Source organism: Crocodylus siamensis, chromosome 1 (assembly GCF_052110815.1).
Source record: "Crocodylus siamensis isolate JL-2025a chromosome 1, ASM5211081v1, whole genome shotgun sequence".
Taxonomy (NCBI): Eukaryota; Metazoa; Chordata; order Crocodylia; family Crocodylidae; genus Crocodylus; species Crocodylus siamensis.
The window spans coordinates 258,346,920-258,372,737 of record NC_143395.1 but is presented as its reverse complement, the minus strand read 5'-3'; the positions used below and the strand labels follow the sequence as shown (position 1 = coordinate 258,372,737).

At 42.1% G+C, this 25,818-nt stretch overlaps 1 protein-coding gene across 1 annotated transcript in view; it reads right to left on the bottom strand.

The window, feature by feature from the left end:
* UMODL1 (uromodulin like 1) overlaps nucleotides 1–24,324 on the bottom strand; it is a 72,483-nt gene extending 48,159 nt beyond the window's left edge. Inside the window, exons 1-8 of the mRNA XM_090061219.1 lie at nucleotides 24,084–24,324; nucleotides 15,633–15,794; nucleotides 15,057–15,178; nucleotides 9,509–9,701; nucleotides 8,049–8,189; nucleotides 7,282–7,404; nucleotides 5,266–5,520; nucleotides 4,047–4,159 (exon numbers count right to left, since the gene is read on the bottom strand). Coding sequence (XP_089917345.1) covers nucleotides 4,047–4,159; nucleotides 5,266–5,520; nucleotides 7,282–7,404; nucleotides 8,049–8,189; nucleotides 9,509–9,701; nucleotides 15,057–15,178; nucleotides 15,633–15,794; nucleotides 24,084–24,261 — 1,287 coding nt within the window. The 5' untranslated portion in view covers nucleotides 24,262–24,324. The remainder of the gene's footprint in view (nucleotides 1–4,046; nucleotides 4,160–5,265; nucleotides 5,521–7,281; nucleotides 7,405–8,048; nucleotides 8,190–9,508; nucleotides 9,702–15,056; nucleotides 15,179–15,632; nucleotides 15,795–24,083) is intronic.
* Between the last annotated feature and the right edge of the window lie 1,494 nt (nucleotides 24,325–25,818).

Below are 25,818 nucleotides of genomic sequence, written 5' to 3'. Positions count from 1 at the left end.
TACTTTGCGTCAGTCTTTCATCAGTCCCACGGGATGCCCATGCCTGCTATGGGACAGGGAAATCTGGGTGAGGGGGATCCCCTACCCTCCATCAATGCTGACCTCGTAAAGGAACACCTTGAGAAGCTGGATATCTTCAAGTCAGCTGGCCCTGACAATCTGCACCCCAGGGTACTCAAGGAGCTGGAGAGCGTCATAGCCCAGCCCCTGGCACGGATCTTTGAAAACTCCTGGTGCTCTGGAGTAGTGCCCAAAGACTGGAAGAAGGCCAATGTGGTGCCGATCTTCAAGAAAGGGAGGAGAGTGGATCCGGCTAACTACAGGCCCATTAGCCTGACTTCTATCCTGGGGAAGATCTTAGAAAAGTTTATTAAGGAGGCCATCCTTGATGGACTGGCCCAGGCTAACATTCTAAGGGATAGCCAGCACGGGTTTGTTGCGGGTAGCTCTTGTTTGACCAATCTCATTTCCTTCTATGACCAGGTGACCTATCACCTGGACAAGGGAGAAGAGATTGATGTCATATATCTTGACTTCAAAAAAGCTTTTGATCTGGTATCCCACGATCACCTCTTGGCCAAACTGCCCAGTTGTGGCCTTGGCTCCACCACGATCCGCTGGCTGGGAAACTGGCTTCGTGGTCGGACCCAGAGGGTTGTGATTGATGGCAGTCACTCATCGTGGTGCCCTGTGACCAGTGGGGTCCCTCAAGGCCCTGTCCTGGCACCCATCCTGTTCAACATCTTCATTAATGATGTGGACATTGGAGTCAGGAGTGGACTGGCCAAGTTCGCCGATGACACCAAACTTTGGGGCAAAGCATCCACGCCACAAGATAGGCGAGTGATCCAGGCTGACCTGGACAAGCTCAGCAAATGGGCAGACGAGAACCTCATGGTGTTTAACACCGAAGAATGCAAGGTTCTCCACCTTGGGAAGAAAAACCTGCAGCACCCTTATAGGCTCGGCAGTGCTACGTTGGTTAGCACTAGAGAAGAAAAAGACTTGGGGGTCATTATTGACCACAAGATGAACATGAGCCTGCAATGCGATGCTGCGGCTAGTAAAGCAACCAAAATGCTGGCGTGCATCCATAGATGCTTCTCGAGCAAATCCCGGGACGTCATTCTCCCCTTGTACTCGGCCTTGGTGAGGCCGCAGCTGGAGTACTGCGTCCAGTTTTGGGCTCCACAATTCAAAAAGGATGTGGAGAAGCTTGAGAGAGTCCAGAGGAGAGCCACGTGCATGATCAGAGGTCAGAAAAACAGATCTTACGATGACAGGCTGAGAGCCATGGGACTCTTTAGCCTGGAAAAGCACAGGCTCAGGGGTGATCTGATGGCCACCTATAAGTTTATCAGGGGTGACCACCAGGATCTGGGGGAACGTCTGTTCACCAGAGCGCCCCAAGGGATGATGAGGTTGAACAGTCACAAACTCCTGCAAGACCGTTTCAGGCTGGACATAAGGAAGAATTTCTTTACTGTCCGAGCCCGCAAGGTCTGGAACAGTCTGCCAGCGGAAGTGGTTCAAGCACCTACATTGAACACCTTCAAGAGTAAATTGGATGCTTATCTTGCTGGGATCCTATGACCCCAGATGACTTCCTGCCCTTTGGGCAGGGGGCTGGACTCGATGATCTCCCAAGGTCCCTTCCAGCCCTAATGTCTATGAAATCTATGAAATACATTTATTTTCTTTGTGTTACTTGAAATAACGCTGACACCACCAATAAATTATACTTTACTAGCAATCAGCTAAATAGATCTATGTATTGTGCTGGTGGAATTACAGCCGTCAGCAAGCCAGAGCATGATGATGAGGTGCACACTAGGGGTCACACCAAGCTATTGACTCCATAAATTTGTAAGCTTGGAGTGAACAGGCAAAGTGGAATGAACAGGCAAAGCTTATTTTTCAGTGGTATGACAGGTCTCATTCAGGAGGCAATGAAGACAAAGGCTGTGTACACATACTCAAATGACCGGGGAGAAGTCTCTGGAGTTGTTCTCCATGTAGAAAAGCTTATCCGGTGATGCCTGATCAGACATTAGAATACCAAGCCGATGAAGAGCAGAGAGAGCTGCACTGCTGATGCTGTGAAGTCAGGTGGCCTGTGCACACACCTCAATGTGCTCTGCTGTCTACCTGGCAACAGATGGCAGCAATGCACAATGTAGCCCTGAATGGCTGACCTAGACTGCTTAGAATCAGTCTGTGTCTCTGTACAGCACAAGGTGGAATTGCATGTTTTTCTCCCTTCTCAGCTGGAGTAGCAAAGTCCAACCTGAGTGACACACCGTCTACCTGGGGGAGGGAAGGGGGAAGGGCAGGAGGAAAGTACCTTGGGATGTTGTGCTGTGGCTGTTCTCAGAAGGGTAAGTGGTACAGACACTCACTCTCCCAGGAGAAACCACAAGTTGTGGTTTCTCCTGGGAGAGCAGCAGCTCTCTCTGGAGAAACTGAATGTTTGTATGTGACCTAATAGCCTGTGGCTTGGTGTTACACTGAAAATATGTTTTTACTTGAGTAAATAGATACACCCATGGAAAATGGCCTCTACCACTTACATGGTCTATTGGGGCATTTATACACATACCTTTGCTTGTTCCAATGTGCCAAGAGTCCAATGTCTCAGAGCAGACTTGATTCATCAAGTCTGCAGAGCACACAAGCTGATGTGCCCAGCGCTGCATCACATGCATTTGTATAAATGACAAAATGCACATCAGTGCACAGAAAATAGCACTGGTGCACTTTTTAACCTAAAACACCTTCAGTGTGTTCAAAAGTGCACTGCTGCCATTTTCTCAGTGCTGATGCACATTTTGCTTTTCTACAAATGCCATTGATGGCTACAGAAAACTTTATATTATTTTTCAGTAGAAAGTTACCCATTTTTCATGAGCAAGTGTCCAACTGGATGGAGACACAGCTGTTGTGCCTTCTTTTAAAAATGTGACCCACAATATACTGTCTTTTTTATCCTTATAATCATAAATGGATCTACATCACCTTGACTGTGGGGAAATTCTGGGCTTGGATTATGATCTTAACTTCATAATCTGGGCCTGATTCAATAAAATGGATTAGAAGCAGAAGGCCATATTTGAAACTCCCCATGCTTTAGAGAACTTCTCATTGGATTCCAAATTTCATGATACAAGTTGATTTATTTAATCAATCATGATTGCTGAATCAGTACAAACTGGACATGTCTACATGTGCCCCTGACTATGCATTTGGTACTACATGGTCATATAGTACTGGCAGGTACCGCACAGTCATTTAATACTTGCTTCAGTACTCACTGCTATGGCGATGTAGTATCTAAGAATGACCAGGCACCCCAGGGACAGTGGAGTACTGGGGAGGGTATGGCACAATCATTTAGTACTTGCTTTAGCTACAGGTTTAACCAAAGCAAGTACTAAATGATTGTGCACTGCAGTATCCCCTGGTACTGTGCAGTATCTGCTGGTATTTGGTACTGTGCATTTAGTACTTGCTTTAGCAAATACTAAATGACTGTGCAGTGATTTAGCTGTGATGTAGCTCATCACTACAGTGACATAGCATCTCATGTATATACACTCACAGGGTATAGTATGTCCATACCTAATGCATGAAGTTCTAGAAAAATCCAGACCAGTCACTTTTTGAAGGATAAAGAGCTCCGAGAAAAAGTAAAACTTGGTTAAAAAAGGAATCACACAGTGAATATGATGCCACTTGAACATGTCAAAGATTCATTAAAAATCCTCACATCAGCTTACTGGAAAATTAATAATCACAATAAAAATCTTTCAGGAAGAAGTCCATCCACCTCCCTGTTTTTAATTCACTCCTCTGAAAGGTAAAACTCTCACTGGCTTCAGTGATAAGAAGGTCAGTGCCTAAGTTGCCAATAACTTTTGTTTCAGTCAAATGAAAGTCAAAGAAAATGGTGCAAGAATTTCTAATGGTTACTGTGCATGTATAAATCTTCCCCATTACACTAAATTAATCCTACATAGAAAGATTACGCACACAGAGTTTAGTGTTACCTCAGTAAGCAGTAATCTTGAGAATTCTTGATATTCCAAGCTACTAGTGTTGTGGAGCTGTTCAGTGAGATTATAGTTCAGGATCCTTATTATAATCCCAAATATCTGGGCATCTATAAGACACATTAAAATAGTGATAGTGCAAAAGAGAAAATGGTTTGATCAAACCTGAAGGATCCATATTAACGTCTCAGATCTGGGCTTATGTCCAAAGCCAAATTGAGAGAAAAGCCTTAGTGGCATAAATCAGTGTAGCTTCATTAAAATTAAAAGAGCTACTTTGACCAACACCAGCTAATTCTTCAATATTCCACCAGGGGTGAATTTTCTCCCTTGCCCTTGCTAGTGATTAACTTTTACCTTGACACATTGGGTTGGTTAGCTAACAGAATGTAGGTTCTGATCTGATTCAGACATGGAAATCATATCTTGCTTAAATGGGAACCAAACAGCCTTATAAATTTAAAACAAGGGGCTTGTAACATTAGTCAAGTGTATGAAACTCTGTAATACACATAGGCACAGGAGGGCAGCTCCGTGCCTGGGGCAACCACAATGTACAGAGCAGCATCAGCTGATAGCCACAGTTACTTTTGCGCCCTGCCCTGCAACAAAAATGGTACCTGGAAATACTGCCCCAATCACATCCCGCCTCAGTTAGTCTACTGATAATACAACACAGCCTCTGCAAGTGTCCTTACACAGCTCTTGTCCATTGGCCCCAACTTGTCAAACACAAGCTCATCAAAATCTGGCCTTCACCTACACAGTCTCTTTCTTTGTGGTATTCTGAGAAAAGCCTTTAATTGATAACCTTGAGTATATCACCAGATTTCCTTGTTCATCCCTCAGTCTAGCTATATAAACAGGAAAAAGCAGGGCGACCCTCAAAATTCATGGGAAATATGCTGTGCATCAATGGCAGCTGAATGTGCTGCCAAGCTGTAACTCAACACAATCTACATTAGATTTATGTCTCTAGTTGTCTGAGTCAGCATCAAGCAAATGCACTGCTTAATCAACTGCATAATAAACGACCTACACCACTCAGAATATGCCCTGCTCATCTGATTGTCTGTACTGAACTGGCATTGGCTTAACAGAAGAAGAGTGTTTTGAAAAAAAAGATGGAAATGAGTGTTGAGGGGATAATGGAGTATCATTAAAGCATAGAAAATGGGAACAGAAAGAAATGAAATATCTCAAATTGGATACTTACTAGTTTTAGCACTTTGCTGGGAGATGATGGTTTTTCCACAAGTTTCATAGCTTATCTTCACCAAATACATTATACCTGCTTCCAAGTCAGACACATCCACTCTCATTTCTGTAGTTGCTATGCTTTTGAAGATATCTTTGCCCTTGAAAACTTCAACTTGGAAAGTGTGATTCAGAGTGGAATTCACACTCCAGGATACTTCAAAACTGTTACTAGTAACACTGAAGATTCTGTGGTTTCTAATTGCAGAAGAATCTATAGTAATATTGGGGAAACTCATCAAAAGAGAAAGGAACATTTTGTCCAAGGAAACAAATCCAAAATGCTTCTTTTATGATCAATAAGGTAAAACTGCTCTTTGCAATATACAAAGCCAGATTCTGCCACCCCTGCACTGAGTCAACCTTTGTGCCCTAAGTGGCCCAATTAAAGCAATTAGTTATATACATTTATAACTAATGTAACAGTTATTATTTGTTTTCCATTTGCCACTAGCACTTGTGATTGATTTACAGTAATACAAATACCTATTCTGATAGTGATGGGATTACTCATCATAAGTAAGGATGCAGAATTATGAATCCATCAAGACAAGCCTTCATTGCCCATGGAATAATGATTATATATAAAATATGTATAAATGTTTTGTATTTGTATTCGTTTATTTATCAGACAAATGCTGTCCTGACTTATACCTGAAGTCACACCGCTAATTTCAGTGATATAAGTGAGAGAAGAATATGGATTCATTCTATTTAGCAAACACTCAGGACTGAATTGGAGAATGTGGCATCGAGAAACCATAATTTCTGTTCTTCTTTTTAAAGCTGATTGAGCTTTTTCAGAAAAAGACGGAATAAAAATTTCTTAAAAACAGGTCTGTTTCAACAAAACAGATATAGTTCCAGTCTCCCAAGATAGTTGCCTACTAGGTAAGTCCTAAGGACTGGAGATATAGGGCCTTTGTACACACCACAAAATTTGCCTTTAAAGTGGTTTAAATGCCCTTTTGCAGCACTTTAATGATGCGGCTGTTTACACTGTCAGCAGCATAATGTGCCTTAATGGTGTGGCTGTTTATACTGTCAGCATACTGCACAATAAATGGGATAAACACAGCAAAATAAAACACTTCCAAGGTGTTTTAGTTTGCTAGGCTACAGCCGCAGAGGGAAGCACTGGGCCCTGTGCAGCTCAGGGGCTGTACAGGAAGCCTATGCAGGCAGCCCGGCAGCAGCTCATGCAGGCAGGCTCAACTGAAGGAAAATAAATAAATAAAAAATCAGTGAGCCTGATCTTTTTTTTTTCCCTCCCCGGAGCCTGCCTGCCTACCTGAGCTGCATGAGGTCCTGGTGTTCCCCTCCATGGCTGCAGCAGCCGGTGCTTCCCACCACAGCTGCAGTGCCCCCGGGAACACCTGGGCTGGGTGCCTGCGGGTGGGTACCGCCTGGGGGGTGCTGCCACCTCAGAGGGAAGCACCGGCCCCCTTGTAGCTCAGGGACCACTCGGCCTGCTGGCAGCTCACCCTCCCCTCCCCACCACCAGAGAGGCAGGTAAGGATCAGGCCCAACCCTTTTGTACATGCCACAGGGATTTACTTCAGTTTAATTCTCCCTAAATTGAAGCAGTAGGTTTTTGAAAACATCGCTTCAATTTAGGGAGAATTAAATCCCTGTGGCATGTACAAACAGCCATGTCTACTTTTCTAAAATAACTTTAATTTAAACCCTCTGTCGAGGGTTTAAAGGTGAGGATGAAGACAGGAGTCAAAAGCAGTGAACATCTCAGTGATTTAGACAAAAGCTGACTTTACAACCTTTCGATCTCATAAGAAAAATGGAAAGAGTTTGTCCATGGGATATTTCTTAAGTAAGGGAATTAAACTAGGGTATACAATGGTTAATCTCTTGGGGCTCTTTGTTACTGTTCTCCATCAGATGTCACTGTAGATATCATAACTCAATCATTTTCAGGACAGAAGGGAAGGAACAAGTGATGAAACTCAATGTTACTTACAGCATTCTGAATCAGTAGAGTTCTCAGATTTTGGCAGAACAATTGTTGAATTATCTAGAGAGACAGAACTATTGCTAGTACTAACTGGATCCAAAGCTGATCTTGGAGTAGACTCTATCATGTCTAGGAAAAAAGGAAATTAATAAGCAAAACAAATTATCTAGTAATACATAGCCAAAATAAAAATCTTCTACATATTCAAAAGCTTATAAGCCTTCAGACTAAACTAGTTCAATATGCATAATATAATAATATTTTCCCTCTTCCAATTGATACCTTAAAACTATCTTATATCTCCAAGGATAACAAACCTGTTTGCTATGGCCCTGCTAACTAATTCACCTGCTTAATGCACACAGTTCAACTGAAATCTGTAGGCTCTATGCAGATGCCTAAACGTTTTGTTGCGTTGGTTCCAGGAAGAAACGTTGGCAGTGGATGATTTGACCTTAGAAGTTCCCAGGAGTTGAAGCTAAGGTTTTGGCAGATGGACTGGGGGCAGCTAAGTTTTTAGGCAATAGGAAAGTACAAGAGATAGCTTGGGAATGTGAGATGAGGACAGGGATGTAAAATGATTAGCAGCAAAGCAGCAAACTTCCAGCTCCTCTGTAATCCACCAATGACAACTCAAGAGAGAATAGAGAAAAACTGTGCTGCAAAAAATCATGGCTTGCAAATGGCTTCTGATGGTGTGTTAGAACATCCCCCACATGGGTGCTCACTACTTCCAGGAGGAAAAAAGGGAAAATTAAACCCATGTTTCCTACCTTTACATCCTCCACTCAGATGGCTAGAGTTTGTGTCCACGTGTTCATGCTCACATGTACAACTGTAAAAACCTTCCATGTTCCTGCAAAGCTCTTTTCTGGGACATGCATTGAGTTCAGCATACGAACATTCATTTACATCTAAGGAGAGGAATTCAATTTAGGATGGAATTTACAGGTATCCTAAGAGCAGTATTTAGATTCATCACATGTAAATCCAGACTATGAACCAAACTATGCAAATGTGAACCTGAAGTAACCCTACCTCTGTGTAGGAGTAACTGAAATAAAAAACTGGGCTACGAGCAATTGAAAAACCCCTACTTTGAAAGAGTTGTTTTTCATTCTCAAGGCTAATTCCACAATGAAGCAATTTTCTGTATAAATTATGCAAGGATGTTTGACTTTGGAGAGTGTTCATGGCTTGTGTCTAATTCAGTGCCCATTATAGAGGAAGCAAAAGAACGGAGGAATAGAGGAATGCTAGTTTCAATTGAATCTCTTTCCTGCCTCTCTTGCCTCTGCACCCAGAGATCCCACTGCACAGCTATGTTCTCCATGAAGTTCTTGGCACTCACAAGAACTTCATGGAGGAAAGGAAAATGCACTTTGTCATCACTCCCATGCCCCATGGTTTGGCCATGAAGGAGAGTGTGCACCTGCAACATAGACCTTCATTATTAGTACTTTCCTAGCACCAGCTCTGATCCAATTCTACCACTTCCAGATCTATTCTATTTATATGACCTCAAGATTGTTTGACAAACTTGACAATTAGTGTAGCCCTTTCTTACAATTCTAGGGCACAGTTTTACACTTACTAAAACTGCTGAAGATCCTTGCATTGAGCTCTGTAGTAGTTAGACTGAGTCTTCACAGATAAGCAAGCATTATTCTTTTAGGGGGCAGTTTATGAAAGCAGTGTCTAGCCATAAATATTTTGGAGCTTAAATATTCCAATACTTAAATAGCCATATTTGTTAGCTCAATCATATGAAAAAATGACAGGATCCAAAAACGTGCTCTAAATATTAAGCAGCTATTTCAATATAGCAATTAGTGGACTAGAAATACTCATCCGACTTGCAACAAGTCTGTAAAATAGAAAGCATGTCTGTTTTCCAAGTGTACCTTGACATTTTTATTAAAGAATAATAAACTATAATATATTTACTATTTTGTCCCTAATTCAGGACAATGTCTTTATATTTAAAATAAACATAAAGACGTGCTACATTATTATGAAATTGTATTGTTTCTTGAGCAACCAAGAACATTCCCCACCAAAATACTGATATCCAAAATACTACTAATTATAAACTTATTTTGCTCTCAAGTGGGTGTTTTAGACGCACCTATTTAAAAATTTCCACCATATAGTTCTCATGAAAATCAATGGGACACAAGAATAACATCACTGAAAAAGGTCCCCAAAGGACATTGTCATACTAAACAATCACCTTGTACATCTATATCGATAACTTCATACACACGCTTCATAATGCCTTTCAGCAAAGAAGAAATTTTCATTAGTGAAGCTGGTTCATATAATCCAATGAGAATATGAGATATTACTGTTCCAGAGTATGTATCTGTGTGAGCAGTCTGGATGTGGTATACTGAGGAATGAAAGGGCTGTAGTGCGCCAGTCATCTGTTAAAAAAAAGATGAACACGTTTTTGGTTTCTTTAGCAGTATAACTGAATAACATCCTAATAATTAATACTAAACTAAGAAAAGCAAGAACTGTTTCAGACTTAAAAATTTAGGCAATATGCAACATTCCAGCTTATCTTATTTCAGAAAAAAAGAAACAGGATGTGAAGAAAATTCTTGAGACCTTTTTAGGATGATGCTTTAAAACAGGGACCTGGAATTTGGCAAGGAGGTGGCCTGTGTCAGGAATGTGTTAGCTGTTGTTCCTGCAAAAATCTACCCAAGTTTGACTAAGTAAAAGCCTTTTAATAATTTGGATTTGCACTAATATGGTAGAAACCACTTACACTCAATTTAAGCTAAATCTCTGAAAATTCCATATTTAGCTCCAGCTTCTAACAGCTTCCCATTCTGTGCCCACACTGTCCCCACAAAGTAAGTGATCTTTTGTATGGGCTCACTAGGACTTTTCCTGTAACTGCAAGTCTCAGTTGTGTCATTCTGGGGCCGAGCATCAGAAACTTTAACTAGATATTGACAACACAAGTCTATGACTAATTGTGCAAGTCAGAAGAAGACACTGGGACTGGCTGGGCAAAGGAACTGGAGTTGAGAGTCAAGGAGTAGACAGAGATGGCTGACTTTGGCTGGGCAAGAAGAGGGGGATTAGATTCTGTAAGAGAGATAAGAACAGGGAAAACACATCTCATGAAAAACAGTTACACAGGAATCTATGTCTTGCCATTTCTTAACTTTTGAGCACTTGACTTTGCAATATTAATTTTCCTTTATCCTGTTCTTAGGGTGTAATTGTTATCTATAATGCATGTACTATAGGTGCTCTGCAAGCTAGGTTGGTGTCCATAAGACATTACAACTTGGCTGATCATCACAGAGATGAGGTACTGGTATGCAGTGTAGTGAAAAAAACAGTTTCTGTTTGACGTGGCTTCTTGTAGCTAAGCTATTTAATATATACTCCCCTATTACTGTTCTCTACTGGTTAACCTACTCTTAAGAAGAAGATAAGGACTGGCAGTCTTTAATTTTATTAGGATATAATGCATGAGAGTCTAGGTTCATAGGAAAACCTTGTGATATGTGTGTGTGTGTGTGTGTACACACACACACACACGTATACATTATATATACATATACACACACACACACACACACACACACACACGTTGCTCAGCTACAATGTGCAGGAGACATTAGTGATGAGGGGAAATAAAAGCACGCACAAACTGGTAGTTAAAATAAATTGTGTTGGGTATTTTGGGCAAAGTGGGAAAGCTCATTTTATTTGGATTTTGCCCTTAAACTTTCACTAATAATTACAAATTGGTAAATCTTGGGGCAGGGTATAAAAAAAAAACTTTGATTTTATTCAAATACACTTCTCAAAACCTTGATGCCTATCTAGACACCCTGGGCACATCCAGATGAGTGCGTATGTGCCTCTTGCCCTGTCTCAAACCCCTTTGAGACAGGTCAACAGGCACACGTGGGAACGAAAAAACGTTCCCCATGCTGCAAGTTTGCAGCGTGTGGGTGAAATTAGACCCCTGGATATCCAGAGGTCTAAAAAAAACAAACCAGAGTTAAAAAAGTGGGGCAGGAGACCATTCCCTGAGGCAACTGGAGGCTGGGTCCTCCACAAAACCACTCTGGCTGCCAGAGCATTTCTGTGGTTGGCCCTTGCCCTGATGCTGAAGCATACTGCCTGCCAGGTAGCGTGCTTCAGCAGTAGGGCTCCAATGCCGATAAGTAAGGGCTTGGGGGAGGAGACTATGGGTGGGACACCCACTGGCCTTGCCCACTCCCCCAGACCCCCCCCAGCCCTGCCCTGCCTGGCCCTCCCCACCTGCCCCCTCCCCTGAGGCCCCCTATCCCTTCCCTGCCCAGCCCCACCCCCCCAAAGCCCCCAATCCCTGCCCCTTCACCCCAGCATCCCCACAGTAAACAAAAAACCCCTGCACTTTCTCTTTTTTTCTTTTTTCCCTTTTTTTTTTTTTTTTTAAGTGACAGTGCCTGGGGTTGAAGGGGCAGCCATGGGGGTCTGGGGGTGCAAGTGGGGGGTGGGTCTGGGTAAGGCAACCATCGGGGGGCTGCAGCAGCTGGCAAGGGATGGGGCCAGGTGGGGCAGCAACCAGGGAGATGGGTCGGGGCATGTAGGCCTTGCGGGAGGGAGTGGTAGCCCTTGCAGGGGCTGTTTCGCCTCTGTTGGGGGGCTGTAACCCCTGTGTGGGGGCTGTGGTCCCTGTGGGAGGGCAGCAAAATATATATTCATGTATTCACGAAACATGTATTTAAAGTACTTTATTATTATGATAGAGACACTGATAGGCTTCCACATTACTTTAACACTGTAGTTATATCAATAAAACTGATCACTGTCTCTGTTTCACTCTCTCTCTTTATAGTGGTGTTTTGTTTTAATTGTGGAGGAACTTGGATTTTGGGGTATTTTACAGAGTGACTTGGGGATTTTGTTTATCAGGGATTTTTGTTTTCTAATAGGGAAAACCAGAATTCCTGCTAGGGAGGCCAGTGGCAGGGCCTTGCCTGCTCAGAGCTGGCACCTTGGACCCAGCTGGCTGTGGCTGATCTCCTGGACAAATGGGGCCAGGAGAACATGATCTGACAGTTCAAAGCAGGCCACCACACTAAGAACATCTTCCAGGTGATAGCTGCCCAGATGGCTGGGCAGGGGGCACACATGGCAGTAGTGCTGCACAGAGGCCAACTCTGCTGCCACAGCCCACTGGCAGCTGGCCCAGAAAGGCAGATGTCTCTACTAGCCACGCAGTCCCCATCCGGATCTGGCAGGTGCACAGCAGGTCATAGCCAGGCAGCAGCCCCCACTGCCAGACCCCTGCAGTGGGTAAAGGGTGCAGGGAACTCTCAGGACTGCATCAGTAGTCCAACTGGCATAAAGGATAGTGTCCCCAGGTACCAGTTGGCTGGGCTCCAGAAGCTCCTGAGAGTGAGTAGCCCTGAGCTACTTGCCAGGGCAGCTTTCTGTACTGCAGGGGACAGCACAGATCCTGGCCCCGGGCTCTACGTCCCCCTGGCTACAGACCCGGAAGGAGCCAGGCAGGGTTATTTTGCCCCAAGTGGCAAAATTTGCTCCACAACAAAGTGCATGTCTGAGCACGTGCACTGAGGCAAAAAGCCTCGGCTCAAATTTGTACCACTTCTACTTGAGCTGCTGCAAGAGCACATGCTTGCATGTGCGGACATGTCCCTTGAGTCTAGAAACTGGGCTGAAAATCTTAGTAGAACAGGTTTTCCTCTGAGATTTCTACTATTCAGTGCCTCTGCCTGCACCCAGAAGACAACATCAAGAGAAGAGGTTGTCTTGTATTTCATTACTTATCCTTTAGGTCTCAGATGGAACCTGGCAGAGGGCAGTATAGAAATTAAAATTAATGGAGAGAAATAACTAATTTTACTTTTTGGGAATCTCCTAAAAAGTCTGATCTGAGTTTGGGATGATTGTTTCTTCAATAGGGTGAGAATATTTATTGTAGAAATACTTTAAAGTTTGAAAATGTCACACTCTAGAGAGGCCAGCTTTTTTTGAACGCTAGCTCACTTGGATGTTTGTTAGTAGTTGATTCTTTCTATGTGCAGTCATTCTAATTTAATCAGAAAAGGAGCAACAATGATAGCATTTCATATACATATTTGTCCCAGCTTTGTTTTACTTGGTTGATTAGAGCACTTCCTGCCACTTGTAGTCAAAACACTCGTAGCTAGCTTCATACTACACAGTTCTAATGACCCGATAACGCTACACACAGAGTTACCATTGTCATTCCTCATCCACGCATGTGACAGAGCTCATTGTTTTGCAGAGCACTACTAGCTGTTGTAGTAATGAAAATTAATTATCTATGACCTAAAGACAGTCATGGATTGAAGCAGTCAAACTTTTAGAGATTCAGAATCCATCTTCTATCTAGGTCCCAGTTTCACAGTTGGAACTTGTCTCTAGAATGGGTTTTGACTCAGGGCACTTGTACACTTGATGGGGATTTCATCCTCAGGGCTTTATTCTATGCCTCCTAAATTGAAATAATGGGTTTTTAATTGAAACCCACTTCAATTTTTCTGTCACATTATGGCAAGAAGCTGGATCCTTTTTTTTTTTGGTCAGAGCTGGAACCTGACTGCAGCCCAGGGGTGATCTGTCAGCAGGCCTATCAGCCCCTGAGCTATAGGTGGGCCCCAGTCCTTCCTCCCCAGGACCACCCAAGCAGGCTGCTAGCAGGCTGCTAGCAGGCTGGGTGCTGTCTTAGGTAGGAGACAGCACCTGGCATGATCTAACTCTGCCCCTAGCCCACCCGGGAAGCAGTGCCAGTGGGCTTCAAGCAGGCAGGCTTGGGGAACAGTTGGATCAGGTCGGGTGCTGCCTCCAAGCTGGGGCAGCACTTGGCCTACTAGAAGCCTACCCGGGTGGCCCCGGGGGATGCTGCCACCGTGGAGGGAAGGACTGGGGCCCCCTGCAGTTCAGGGGCTGCTCGTCCTGCTGGCAGCTCGCCCCCTGGCTCTGGGAGAGGTGGGCAGGCTCCACCAAAAAAAAAAAGTATCAGGCCCCTTGTCAGCAGGGACGGTGACCTGCAGATCACCCCTGGGCTGCAGTCAGGTTCCAGCTCTGACCAAAAAAAAAAGGTATCAGGCCCCTTGTCAGCAGGGACGGTGAAGGGCCAAATCCCTTTTTTCTATGGAACCTGTCTGCCTCTCCCACAGCCAGGAAGCAAGCTGACAGCTGCATTGTTGCAATTTGTAACATTGCAACAATGTTACAAACTCACCTAAACCCCTCAAAACTGGCACGCTTGTAATGTGATGCCATTAAGTCACACAAACGACATTTTTGTCATGTGTACGTTGGGACAAACATCACATGCACAAGCACCCCAAGACTCCAAATTTAAAAATATCCATACTCTGGAACTCTACAAATCTCAACTAAATTGTGTGTTTTGAAGACAAGACTTAGCCAGGGCTTAGATGCAGGCAAAGCATAACTGGAATAGAAAAAAGATGGTAACTTCAAGTATATGATTTCTTTAGCCAAAGTCTTGACAAATGTCAAATTGAGATAAATGTCAAATTGAAATAATCAAGAATGAATCTTGCATTCACCTGCTTGGAATATATTGCACAATTCCCCTACTTTCTGTATCTTAGAAGGGCACAGTGGAACAGCTGCATAATAAGGTCCTGATCAGCACAAAGGACCACAAGCTCTCTTTCATTTTGGCATGTCTAGTTTATCCTGGTATTTGAGCATCAATGATATCATATGAGAAACATAAGAACTTTTGTATTAGTACATACCAGGGCATGCAGAAGGCGTGAATGATTCAAAAGTCTTGGATCTATTCTGTGTAATTCGTTAAAATCCATTTTCACAAGGACTGATGCATTAAACCAATATTTTCTTAGGTTCCTCTCTGTAACTGAACACATTTAAAACAACAAATAATTTGGGTCTTATTCAGGGCAAATAGCAAAGTTCTTAGAAACTGCAGTGGTCTGTGCCTCAAACAAGGAGAAGGATTTTAGGGTAAAGGTGTACTAAAAAGGTATACTATAGCCTAAAAGCTTGTTGCAAGGGACTCACAAGGCCAACTACTAAAACTGATCATCCTTGAATTGATTAATCTTTTATTTTATAAAGATGGGGGTAGTTACTCATGTTTGTCTGAAATAAAGCAGAAGGCAGGGTAGATATGCATCTTGTCAATTAACTAAATAAGATATATAGCGAGCACAAGGTTTTGTGAACTTAAGTTCACTTCATCAGATGCTGTGACAGGACGTATTAACAGTTGCTCTATTCATCTTCAGCAGAAAAAATTATGGCTTATTTCTTTGGGTGAAGGTAGGAGTTAGAATGTGTAGGTAACATACCGCCTGGTAAAGGAGTAACACAGCCTGCTCCTATGGATGAGTTGCAGCATTTTTTAAGTCCTGGACAGTCGGTGTCAAATGTGCATGAATAATTTGATGTTTCCATATCTTCCTTTGGACAAATACCAGGCCTTGAGGCAAATTCACTGGATCTATTTAGGGCTATTTTAAAAAGAGAGAGGAAGAAAGAGAGATTAAAATGTCTGTGATTTTTGTTTCCCCTAACACTGTGATATTCAGTTTATGGCAGACACCTGCTCCTAAATGAGGTGTTGTGATGTTATGGGATGAAAATACTAACTTACAATCAGTTCTTCCTTAGAAAATTGCTGACATGATGCATTTTTTATGATGTTTATGATATTCTTATTGAAAATTTAACTTGATAAGTGTGGTCTCCATAAGTACATTTTTATTTCAAGATATAAAAGAGGGACACATTTTCAAGCTCTGCAAAACAGCAATACATTTTAAATTGTCCAGAAGTAATTTTCCTATATTTTGACCAGCTCCATTTGAAAGAGAAAAAAAAAGAGAATGTTGAGGTTTGCCCCATAGCACTTTCAGAAATCTTAAATTATCATATTACACAAGGATATAAATGTGTTGGGTTTTTTAAAAGGGTAAACAGCACTCTCAGTCACACTCACTCTACACAGATGAAGAAAGGGAGAGCAGGTTTAAACTCATGATTTTTAATCTGACAGCCTCCATTTGATTTCAAGGAGTTCTGTGAGGATGTTATCCTGAAAGAGACTACCCAACACAGACAGTAGCTAAGGAAAAGCATTACCACTTCCTAAATAAAATTTAAACAACTTTCCTGGCAGCATACCAATAAGAGATTTTCCATTATTGGACATTTCACTAGTTTTTCTCAATCTGTGAAAGACCAAAAGTTTATTGTGCAATACAGATCATGTTCCTATGAACTTTCCTTAAATATATCCATCAAATATAGCACAAATATAACCCTTTCACACAGTGTGTTCAGACAGACCTCCCTTGGCTTTTCTATAAATTTTATCCCCAATATATTTTAATATCACAAAGTTCCAGTCTACTAACTGCACAATTAACATCAGCAAGGAGGAAAATTAAAGCGATTCCTGTGACTGGAACCAAAGATGTTCAATGTATGAAAAAATGCACTTATCACAACCCAGTCTCCACAGAATTCAAGAGGCACTGCTAATTTCAATTTCCCAGAGCGCTGATTAAAAGTAAATCTGATGTTTCTGCAAAGTGGATGGCAATATTAAAGTTGAGACTTTGTGCCCCAGCTAAACATACTTACACAGTCAAATGATCTTTATCCATCAAGATTTAAAGTAAGCATATGTAATCTGCTAGCAACTGTGTATTCCTAGCACACAGACATGCTAATCCCTGGAGGACACAAGTCTATTACAGCTTTGTTTTTTTGCCTCAAGCTATAGCAGGATCTTGCTTTTAGCTCTGGAACTGCCTGTGCAATCCCCGCTGTGTCCACCACACAAGAAAGTTATACATGCATAGTTTGCAGTACAGTTTCTGCAACTGGACACACAACAGTCATGGTAATTCCATAGAGAAATCATCTGTTTAGACTCCTAAAGAAACATTTGTATGTTCAATTGCACCTGCAGTCTAAATAATGGGCATGCAAACTGAAGTTTGTGGTCCAAAATATCTCAGAAAAGTTTTTCTTAACTCAATTTTGCTCTTTGTAGGCATAAAATGTGTGTTCAAGCAGAGCTATTCGCAGCCTCTAAGGTTTATTGTGCAAAGGATTTGGGGGCTTCATTTCTGCAATTTGTTCCATTGAGGCCAGAAGGAAAACAAACCCTGAAAATTCAGTTGGAAGTTAACCTTCAACAAAGGTGAATCTCAATGGTGAACCCCAGCTTCCTGCTCCCTGACAGATATTATGTTTAAGGCACTGTACTGGGACTCAGCTCCAGCTTCCAGCTCTTCCACAGGCTGACCTTGGGCAAGTCACTTAATCACTCTTGTCAGCCCCCTTGTGTAAAACTGTGGCTTTTCTCTCAACTTTTCCAATCTTATCTGTCTGAATTGCAAGTTCTTTGATGTAGGGACTGTCTCTTACTAGGTGTTTGACCACAGACCAGCACAATAGGCCCCCCAGTATCAGCTGGGGCTTGTATGTGCTGCTGTGATACAAACATTGCCAATTGTACAGACAATTTCAAATTTACTTTCACTAATTAACTTTCTGTGAACAAGAGTCGAATTTATAAGTGCATCAAAACCTGGATCCCAAACTCTGTTTAACTGGGTTTGATGTTCAATACAGCTTTTTTACCCAGCTCTTTTTATAGCATGTGTAACTGTGGCACAAACAATTAATGTCTCACATGCAATCTCAGAAAACAGCGGGCGCGCTGGGAACTCAATTGAGTCCTGGCTGAGAGCCATACTAGCCATTAATCTAGAATCTAAAGAACATCGTGTTTACATCAGCACAGCAACAAAGACAGATTCACATCACATTTCTACCTGATCATATCAGAGGCACTTCTAAAGTCAATTTATTCCCTCTGCTTCAATTATCATGACAACAGTCATCCAGAACTAAGCCATCTGCCAGGCAGCCATAGCACTGAGGAGCAAACCAACAAACACCTTCTGTCAGAAGAATAAAGCATAATCCTTTTTCCTTCATTCTGTGTATGAAGTTAGAGAACAAGAAATGAGGAACCCATTGCCTGGCAACCAAGAACTCAGCTACAAGGTTATTGGGTATGGCAGCCACAATTTCCAGTTAGGCAGTAGGCTCAGGAAGAATCTCCTGGGAGGTAGATGCTAAGGGACACAATTAACTCAACAATAACCTCTAGTAGAGGTGCCCAGCTCTCACCGAGATTTCCCTTTGCACCTCTTCCCTGAGACTGTTTAGGGCATGGCCTGGCAGAGGACCGAGGTACTGCAATTGCCAAAGTGACAGACAAGTGAACTAATAGAGTGGTATATAGGAGAGGCTGGGGGCACTGACTATTATCAAGATTATCTGACATTTCCTCAATATAAAACTCTGTCTTCAGTTGCTTATAATTTTACAAAAACTAATTTGCTTGGACTGAAATTTTCCAGACCAGGCTTTTGCCTTGGGCCACATTTTCCTAGAAGGAAAGTGTTAGCTACAATGTTTCAGCTCACAATCAAATAGTCTGGACCTTCTCTTTGTAAAGCTCTGGTGCCCCTGTGCTTCAAAACAGGGAGCTGAAATGTGGCAGTGGGATGGCTTTTATGCCAGGTATGCACCTTTTGTCATTCCTCTGAAAAATCTACTGAATGTAGCCAGTTATAAGCCCTTAAAATATCTCTGTTCAAACGTGCTTAGTAGAAACTGTATAGATTTTAGCAGCTAAAATCTCTGAAGTGTCCATCCTCACAGAGCATGCTGCAGTATAGGACTTTCTCTGAAACTGTCTATTCCAGGCATGGGTGGATACAGGATTTCAGAAAGGGGGTCATGGGAGCAGCGACCCATGCTGCCGGGGTGGATGTACCCCCTGCTCCCACCCCACTCCCCATACCAGGGTGGCAAACTGTGCCATAGAAGAAGTAGCAAAGGATTTTAAGGCCCTCAAACAGGTAAAAAAATCTTCTCTCCCTCTTCCTCCTCCTATACATTCCCTCCCCTCCCTTCCCCTCTCCCACTGCCTGCCCCCCACCTCCCTGCCCTTCCCAGTGCTGCTGCCTTTGTCCCTAGTTGGTCTGGGGTGGGGGTGGGCTCCGGAGCTACTCCTGCCCTCCTCCAGATGGACTGTATATGGAGCCAGGTTTGGCTAGAGACACTGATGGGCTTGCTCCTGAGCTGGCAGGGAACACTAGAGGGGGCCAGGCAGAGAGAAGAAACCTGCCTACTGCTGCTGCTATCCCTGCCTGAGCCTGGCTAAAGTGGGGAGGAGCAGATCTGGAACTTCCCCCGCCTGCTTCCTTGACACCATGGCTGAAGTGGAGGGGAGGGAAGGCAAGAGGAGGGGGTGTGCCACTGATCATGGAGGAGAAGGGAGAGGAGGTTCTTACTTGCTTTGGGGAGTTAAAAAAAAGTCCCCAGCTGCTGCTTCTGCAGTACGGCCAACTAAAAGCGGGGTACATTCGTACCACTGCCCCTCCCCCCCAGATCTGCCCCTGGTTCGGAGCTACGCCATGTCCAGGAACTAGGACTGGAAGCTGGGAGCCTGGAATGCTGTGCTCTTTGCGACCTCCCTGCCAGCACCCAGATAGCATAGAGGAAGAAGGTGCCCAAAGTCAATGCAGAAGAAACATGACCCAAAACTGGTATAACTAGAGGGAGAAGACAGTAACAAACTACCAGGGGGCAGAAGTGTAGAAAGAGGGGAAAACTGTGATTGGGAGTTAGGGGACACAGGTTGTGGAGCCACTGTGTGGATAAGAGGTAGAGAGACAAACTAGATTAGTGTATTCAGACTGGCTGGGCTGTGATGCAGGCTTCAATTGCATATGAACATATTTTTCCCCATTCTGGGCATAAACTATAGTTATCTAGTGAAGGAGACTATTGTCAGCAGGTCTCCTGCTTGCTTTGTTGAGGAAGTTGGAAGGTATGTAACAAATGAAGCAAGGAACTGCAGGAAGAGAAAGCATGATGTCTCATGGTCAAAGCAGCTAAATACCACCCTAGAGAATTGGATCCCATCTTTTCCTGCTAGAAAGATTTGCTGTACAATGCTGGAAAAGTGACTTCAACCACACTTTTCAAAGGTAATTGCCATTTGCACACTCAGTTTCTTGGTGCCTGACTTGCAACGGTACTGACTACTACAGTGAAACTGAGCCGGGTACCTGCAGGCAGGAGCTGCCAGTGGGGGTCACTGCCGCGGAGTGAAGCACCAGCCCCCACCCCCGCAGCCCAGGGACTGCTGCGCCCTCAAAGCAGCTGTCCCTGGAAAGCTCACCCTCCCCTTCCCACCTCCAGAGAGGCAGGTAAGTCATGGGTGTACATGACACAGGGGTTTATTTTGCCCCAAACTGAAGTGGTGTTTTTAAAAACCTACCCACTTCAATTTAGGGTGAAGTAAATCCCAGCTTCGTCTACATGCACCTATTGAAAGCTGTGCTTTGGAACATACAATGCCATAAAAAAATTAATTACTCAGAAAAAAAACCAGGTCTCAGCTGTTTCAAACTGAGCTCCTACAATCTGTGAATTCTTGTGACTGTAATCTCTCTGTACTTCAGTTTCCTCATCTGTTAAATTGGGATAGTACCACCTTTTGCCATACACAATTTTCGTAAATATATTAATTAATGTTTATGAAACTCTCATATACTTTAATGACAGGAGTATAGAAAAGTTCATTGAGAAATAATCATACTGTCTGCAGAAACATGGACTCACACACTGAACAACGTGGGTAGAACAAAATATAGAATACCTAACTCATGTTAGCACTGTCCATTCTGTGCACTGAACTAGGAAAGCCTTGTGAGAAAGATTGTACATGACTGTGTAACAAAATATAGAATACCTAACTCATGTTAGCACTGTCCATTCTGTGCACTGAACTAGGAAAGCCTTGTGAGAAAGATTGTACATGACTGTGTAAATAAAGACTGCATCTAAACTCATATGTACACAATACCTTAATTCTGGCCCTTCCTAACTTTAAAATGCTTGACTTTACAACATTAATATTGTTCTTTTAAGGTATGCGTGGGTGGTTAGGCATGCTATTATCATAATACTAGGATTAATACTAGAAGGAGCTACTGTAGAAATTATAGCAGTAACATGCTTATGCTGGCTCCCCAAATGATAAACAAAGAAACAGAAAAAGCACAGATGCAAAGGTAAATTATTGTTTCTGAAAAGGTAAGGTGGAAAAATTAGCAGGAAGGCGTGCACAAAGACTATACAGATCATTCTGCTCTTATTCCAACACAGAAAAGGTCACTATGGATAACACCAGAAAGAAAACACAAATACTTTAATGGCATGTAGTGCAGTAATTCCAATAGTTCCAATTTCCTCCTTTCATCATTTATTTAAGATTGTGTCTAGACAGTGCATTACCATTCATAGAAGTTATGACTAATACTTTGAGAAGCAAAATAAGGTGCCTGAATAATCCAAAACCAGAAATCACCTGCAAACTATACAAATCCATTTATGACTGAAAGGTAATTTTCTTCAAAGGAAAATCATCTAAAATAATTATGACATACCATTGACAAACACATCCAGAAAGGTGAATACATTAGTGGTGTGACGATGCTAGACTAAGGCCTGAGCACCTACGCTTTGAAAATTACGATCATAACTGTAGTTAAAGTCAGGAACACCAAAACCGAGGTATCCAAAAAAATCACTAGTTACTCTGTAAAAATAATGAATGTTCTTAATTTGTGTAAGATAAATAAACAGCTCCCTTCCCACTCCCCAGCTCCAGTTATTTGAACAGGCATCTCCCTAGAAGCAAATCTTGAGAAGGATTTGATCCATAGTAGTTTTCCATCTGCCTTCCTCCCAGAAATGTTGTATAATTGATAGCAATTTTCTGACAGCTTGAAGATACTTCGTGGAAATATTGGCTTATGTGGGCCCAATTCTGCATTGATTTACACTGTGTGTCAGCCAACATGAGTTGAATGGATCAATAAAACCAGGGCAGGAATTATTTCTAACTATGTTTTGTTTTTTCCTAGCAGATGGTTTTAAGGAAGACATAAGATAAAGATAGAGACCTTTCTTATGTTCCAGTCAATCCAATGGAAATCTTCCATTTCTAAAGAGTTATTTAATAAGTAATAGATGACAAAGAGTGCTTGGATTTTTAAATGTGTGTAAGTGCCTTTGGAGTATAAGGGCTTATCTACAAAAGAAAGTTGCACCAGAATAACCTGAATCATCCTTTATGAAAATGTTAAGCATGGTGGACATCTAAGTGGCTTATTTCAGTGTACTTAAGGCCATTCTTAATTAAAGATTAACCAAAATACTCAGAGTAAGGGCCAGATTGTATTCCACTTACTGGGAACCTAAGTGGGCATGGGGACTAAGTGTGATTCTATTTCACTCTGTTCAAGTTCCTGAAAATCTATTAATGCACCTACTTTCATATATACATTGTCATCTTACCCTCAGAATTAAATCACAGAAAAGCAACAAGAAGGAGGAGGAAGGGAGCCCATCCATTTTTTGTACTAACAGGGCACATTTATATTTCAATATTAATGCAATGCAATAACATCCAGCGCAGTTCTCACTGCAGTTTATTGCTCCCAGACAGTGTTTACACATGTACACAGGACCACAGCTGCTCTGCCCCCGCTGGCAGGGGGATGTGGGAGTCAGCTTGCCAGTCCAGGACTGTTCCACCCTTGCTCAACATGCAGCAGAGGGGCTGGCTGGTGCACAAGGGTGCTCCAGTGTGGGGCTAGCACTCATACCACATCCAGCCCTGGTCACCATCAACACATGCATTGTAGCAGATTAAATAACTCCTCTATTATAGTTACTAGTATCAGGCAGTGCTAATCTATGGCAGAGTTAATTAGTTTACTCTTGCCTAATAGTGCCGCACGTGTAGGTGTAGACACTTTACTAAGGAGCTAATTAGGCAACTCCACAGTAAGCATCTTGTGTACATGCCCCCACAGTTTTTCAAGTAGGGCAAAATAGATGTAGGCACCTCAATCCACTTATGTGCCTACCAGGTGGAATGGAATCTGACCCTAAGTGTCCATTCCACCTTTTGTACCAAAAGCAGCCCTAAACAAAATGTTTACCACAACAGCAGTGGCAGCAAGGTCTTTCCCATTTTGGAGTTTTACTACAAACTCAGAAGTTAGACCTACATTTCCCAACCTTTCAAGCAAACCTGGGAGTAATGGAGTAAATATGCAAAGTAAAAAGAGTCATGAGAAAATTAGAGCAGATGTAGTTGCAATATGAAATTGGGAAGTAATGATTAAATCGCAAAAGTCCAAAGTAAAATTTGTGTGGCTGGCTGTCATTAGCATGGTGCCAAACTGAAGATTATGTTAATAGTAAACCTTATTAAATGAAGCTGTTGCATTCTTGGCAGCACTTAACAATAAGCTTGGAAAACGAAGTCATCTCCAGACTACATACAGTGACTATACAGTAGACTCTATGCTATCTTCCAAAAGTGCCTTAATCCTGCCATGCAAAGATCAGCTGTAAGAATGACAAGGTAATGCATTATTCAAACTCATTTAGAATGTTGCTTGTCCACTGAATCTGTTACATAAATTGAAGTATAAGAATGCATTATAAAACTTGCCTTTTCAATCCACAAGAGACATTTTGGGCTAGATGTACCACTGACTTCTGCAAACTCACTGCCTTCAACAGACAGACATAAACTTACAAAAACTTAGCTTCTTGAGCCACCATCTACAGTGAATCACCCATCAAAAGGACTATTGATTTAAGCAGCTGATCTGACTAATACTTACATAAAGTGCAGTAGAGTCCAACTTGCTCGTAACCTTCACAGCAATCTGTAAAATTCACAGTCTCAGGGACTTCAATAGTACGATACTTAGTTTTGTGGTAAGTTTTGGGACAAACCATCCATGGAATCCATCCTCCACATAAGGTGTTTTTCTCATATGACTTTTGATAGGCAACCATTTTAAAGACATTTTTGGTCACACTATAGTTGCATAGATGATAGCCTAGCAGGGAAAGACCTTTATCTAGAAACAATGGGGGGAAAAAAGCATTAGTGTTAGCTTCTAGTATCGCAAAATGAGTTTCCTCAGTGTCTAGATACAAAACTTGATTAAGATATAGGATAAAAGAACCAGAAAAGATGAATGGTTATCAGAAAGGCTAATAGGAGAAGGACTATTACTGGAACAGGCAGGAGGAAGTTGATAATATTTGTTAACGTCACTTAATAGCATCAGTCAGTTTGGTCAGTAAAAGAAATGCAGATTGTGATCAATTCCAGATAGACCAGATAGTTTTGGGCTCTGGGGCAAAAAATGGCAACTTGCCTGGAACAGACTCATAATAAAAACTAACAAAAATAGTCTTAAATGTACACATGAGTTAATGGACTTGCAACTTCCAGGATTCTCTGAAGGAAAAGACAGAGTATTTGCAATGATTACAGACAAGGAAATCGAGGATGAGATAAGCATAATGTTTTTTAGTCACCTGCTGTCAATGCAGTATTCTCCTGTGAACTTCATCCAGTCTTATTTTAAATGCCTTCACAGTAGCTTTTGACAGACTACACAAGATCTAAGTATAGTAATTACACAACATTTAGAAAGTACATTCAGGTATCCAACAAGGATTCCTCGAGGAATGTGTTATCGGAGCTTCTGCTTCACCATTCTACATTTTTAATAGATAATCAGGGTAAATACTACAGATCAAGCCCTCAGCTGCTCTAAATTGGCAGAGCTCCACTCACCTCAATGAAACTATGTAAGCTTACACAAAGGCCAGAAATCTGACTTGGTATCTTTCTAGACTTTAAATCAGCTGGAGGAACTGAGCTTCATGAAGGCACATGCTAAATTAAGCTTCAGTTCACTGCTGCTGAGGCCCTGGCAAAATCATCATTGCCATGAATGGAAAGCTTCAGTGGTGAGCTAGGATACACGCAAGTTGGGAGCTGCAAATGTAGTGCAGGGGGAGAGGGACCCAAATGAAGGAAGATTAAAGGTTGTCATAAGCTTTCCGTAACAATACAGTCCAAAATATTGCTGGCAATTGGAGGAATAGGTAACTTGAGAGAGAAGAGTTTTGGCTTAGAGGTGATGTTTGGATATAGTCTGTTATGAGATGAGATATGAAGAAAATATCAGGTATTACAGGTCAGTTTATACAAAATGATACATTTTAGATCCCAGTCCTGAAAAGTCTCATGTAGATGCTTAATGTACATGAACTCTTTTGAGCTAGTAATGTGCAAAATTATGACACGTAAGAATGCTGGAAGGATTACAGCCTTGGTAAGGACAGAAATTATTATCCAGAGTATTTTCAGCAGACTTGTTTCAGTTACAAGGAAATACGTTAATATATTTCCTTTGATTTTAAACTGAAATGATTTACATGTCTAAAAATCTCAATTATCAAAACAAAAAGTATCAACGGAGGAAGCATTAAAAAAATAAATAGCCCAGAATGTCACTGAATTGTACATAACATAATATAATTTCTTCTAGATAT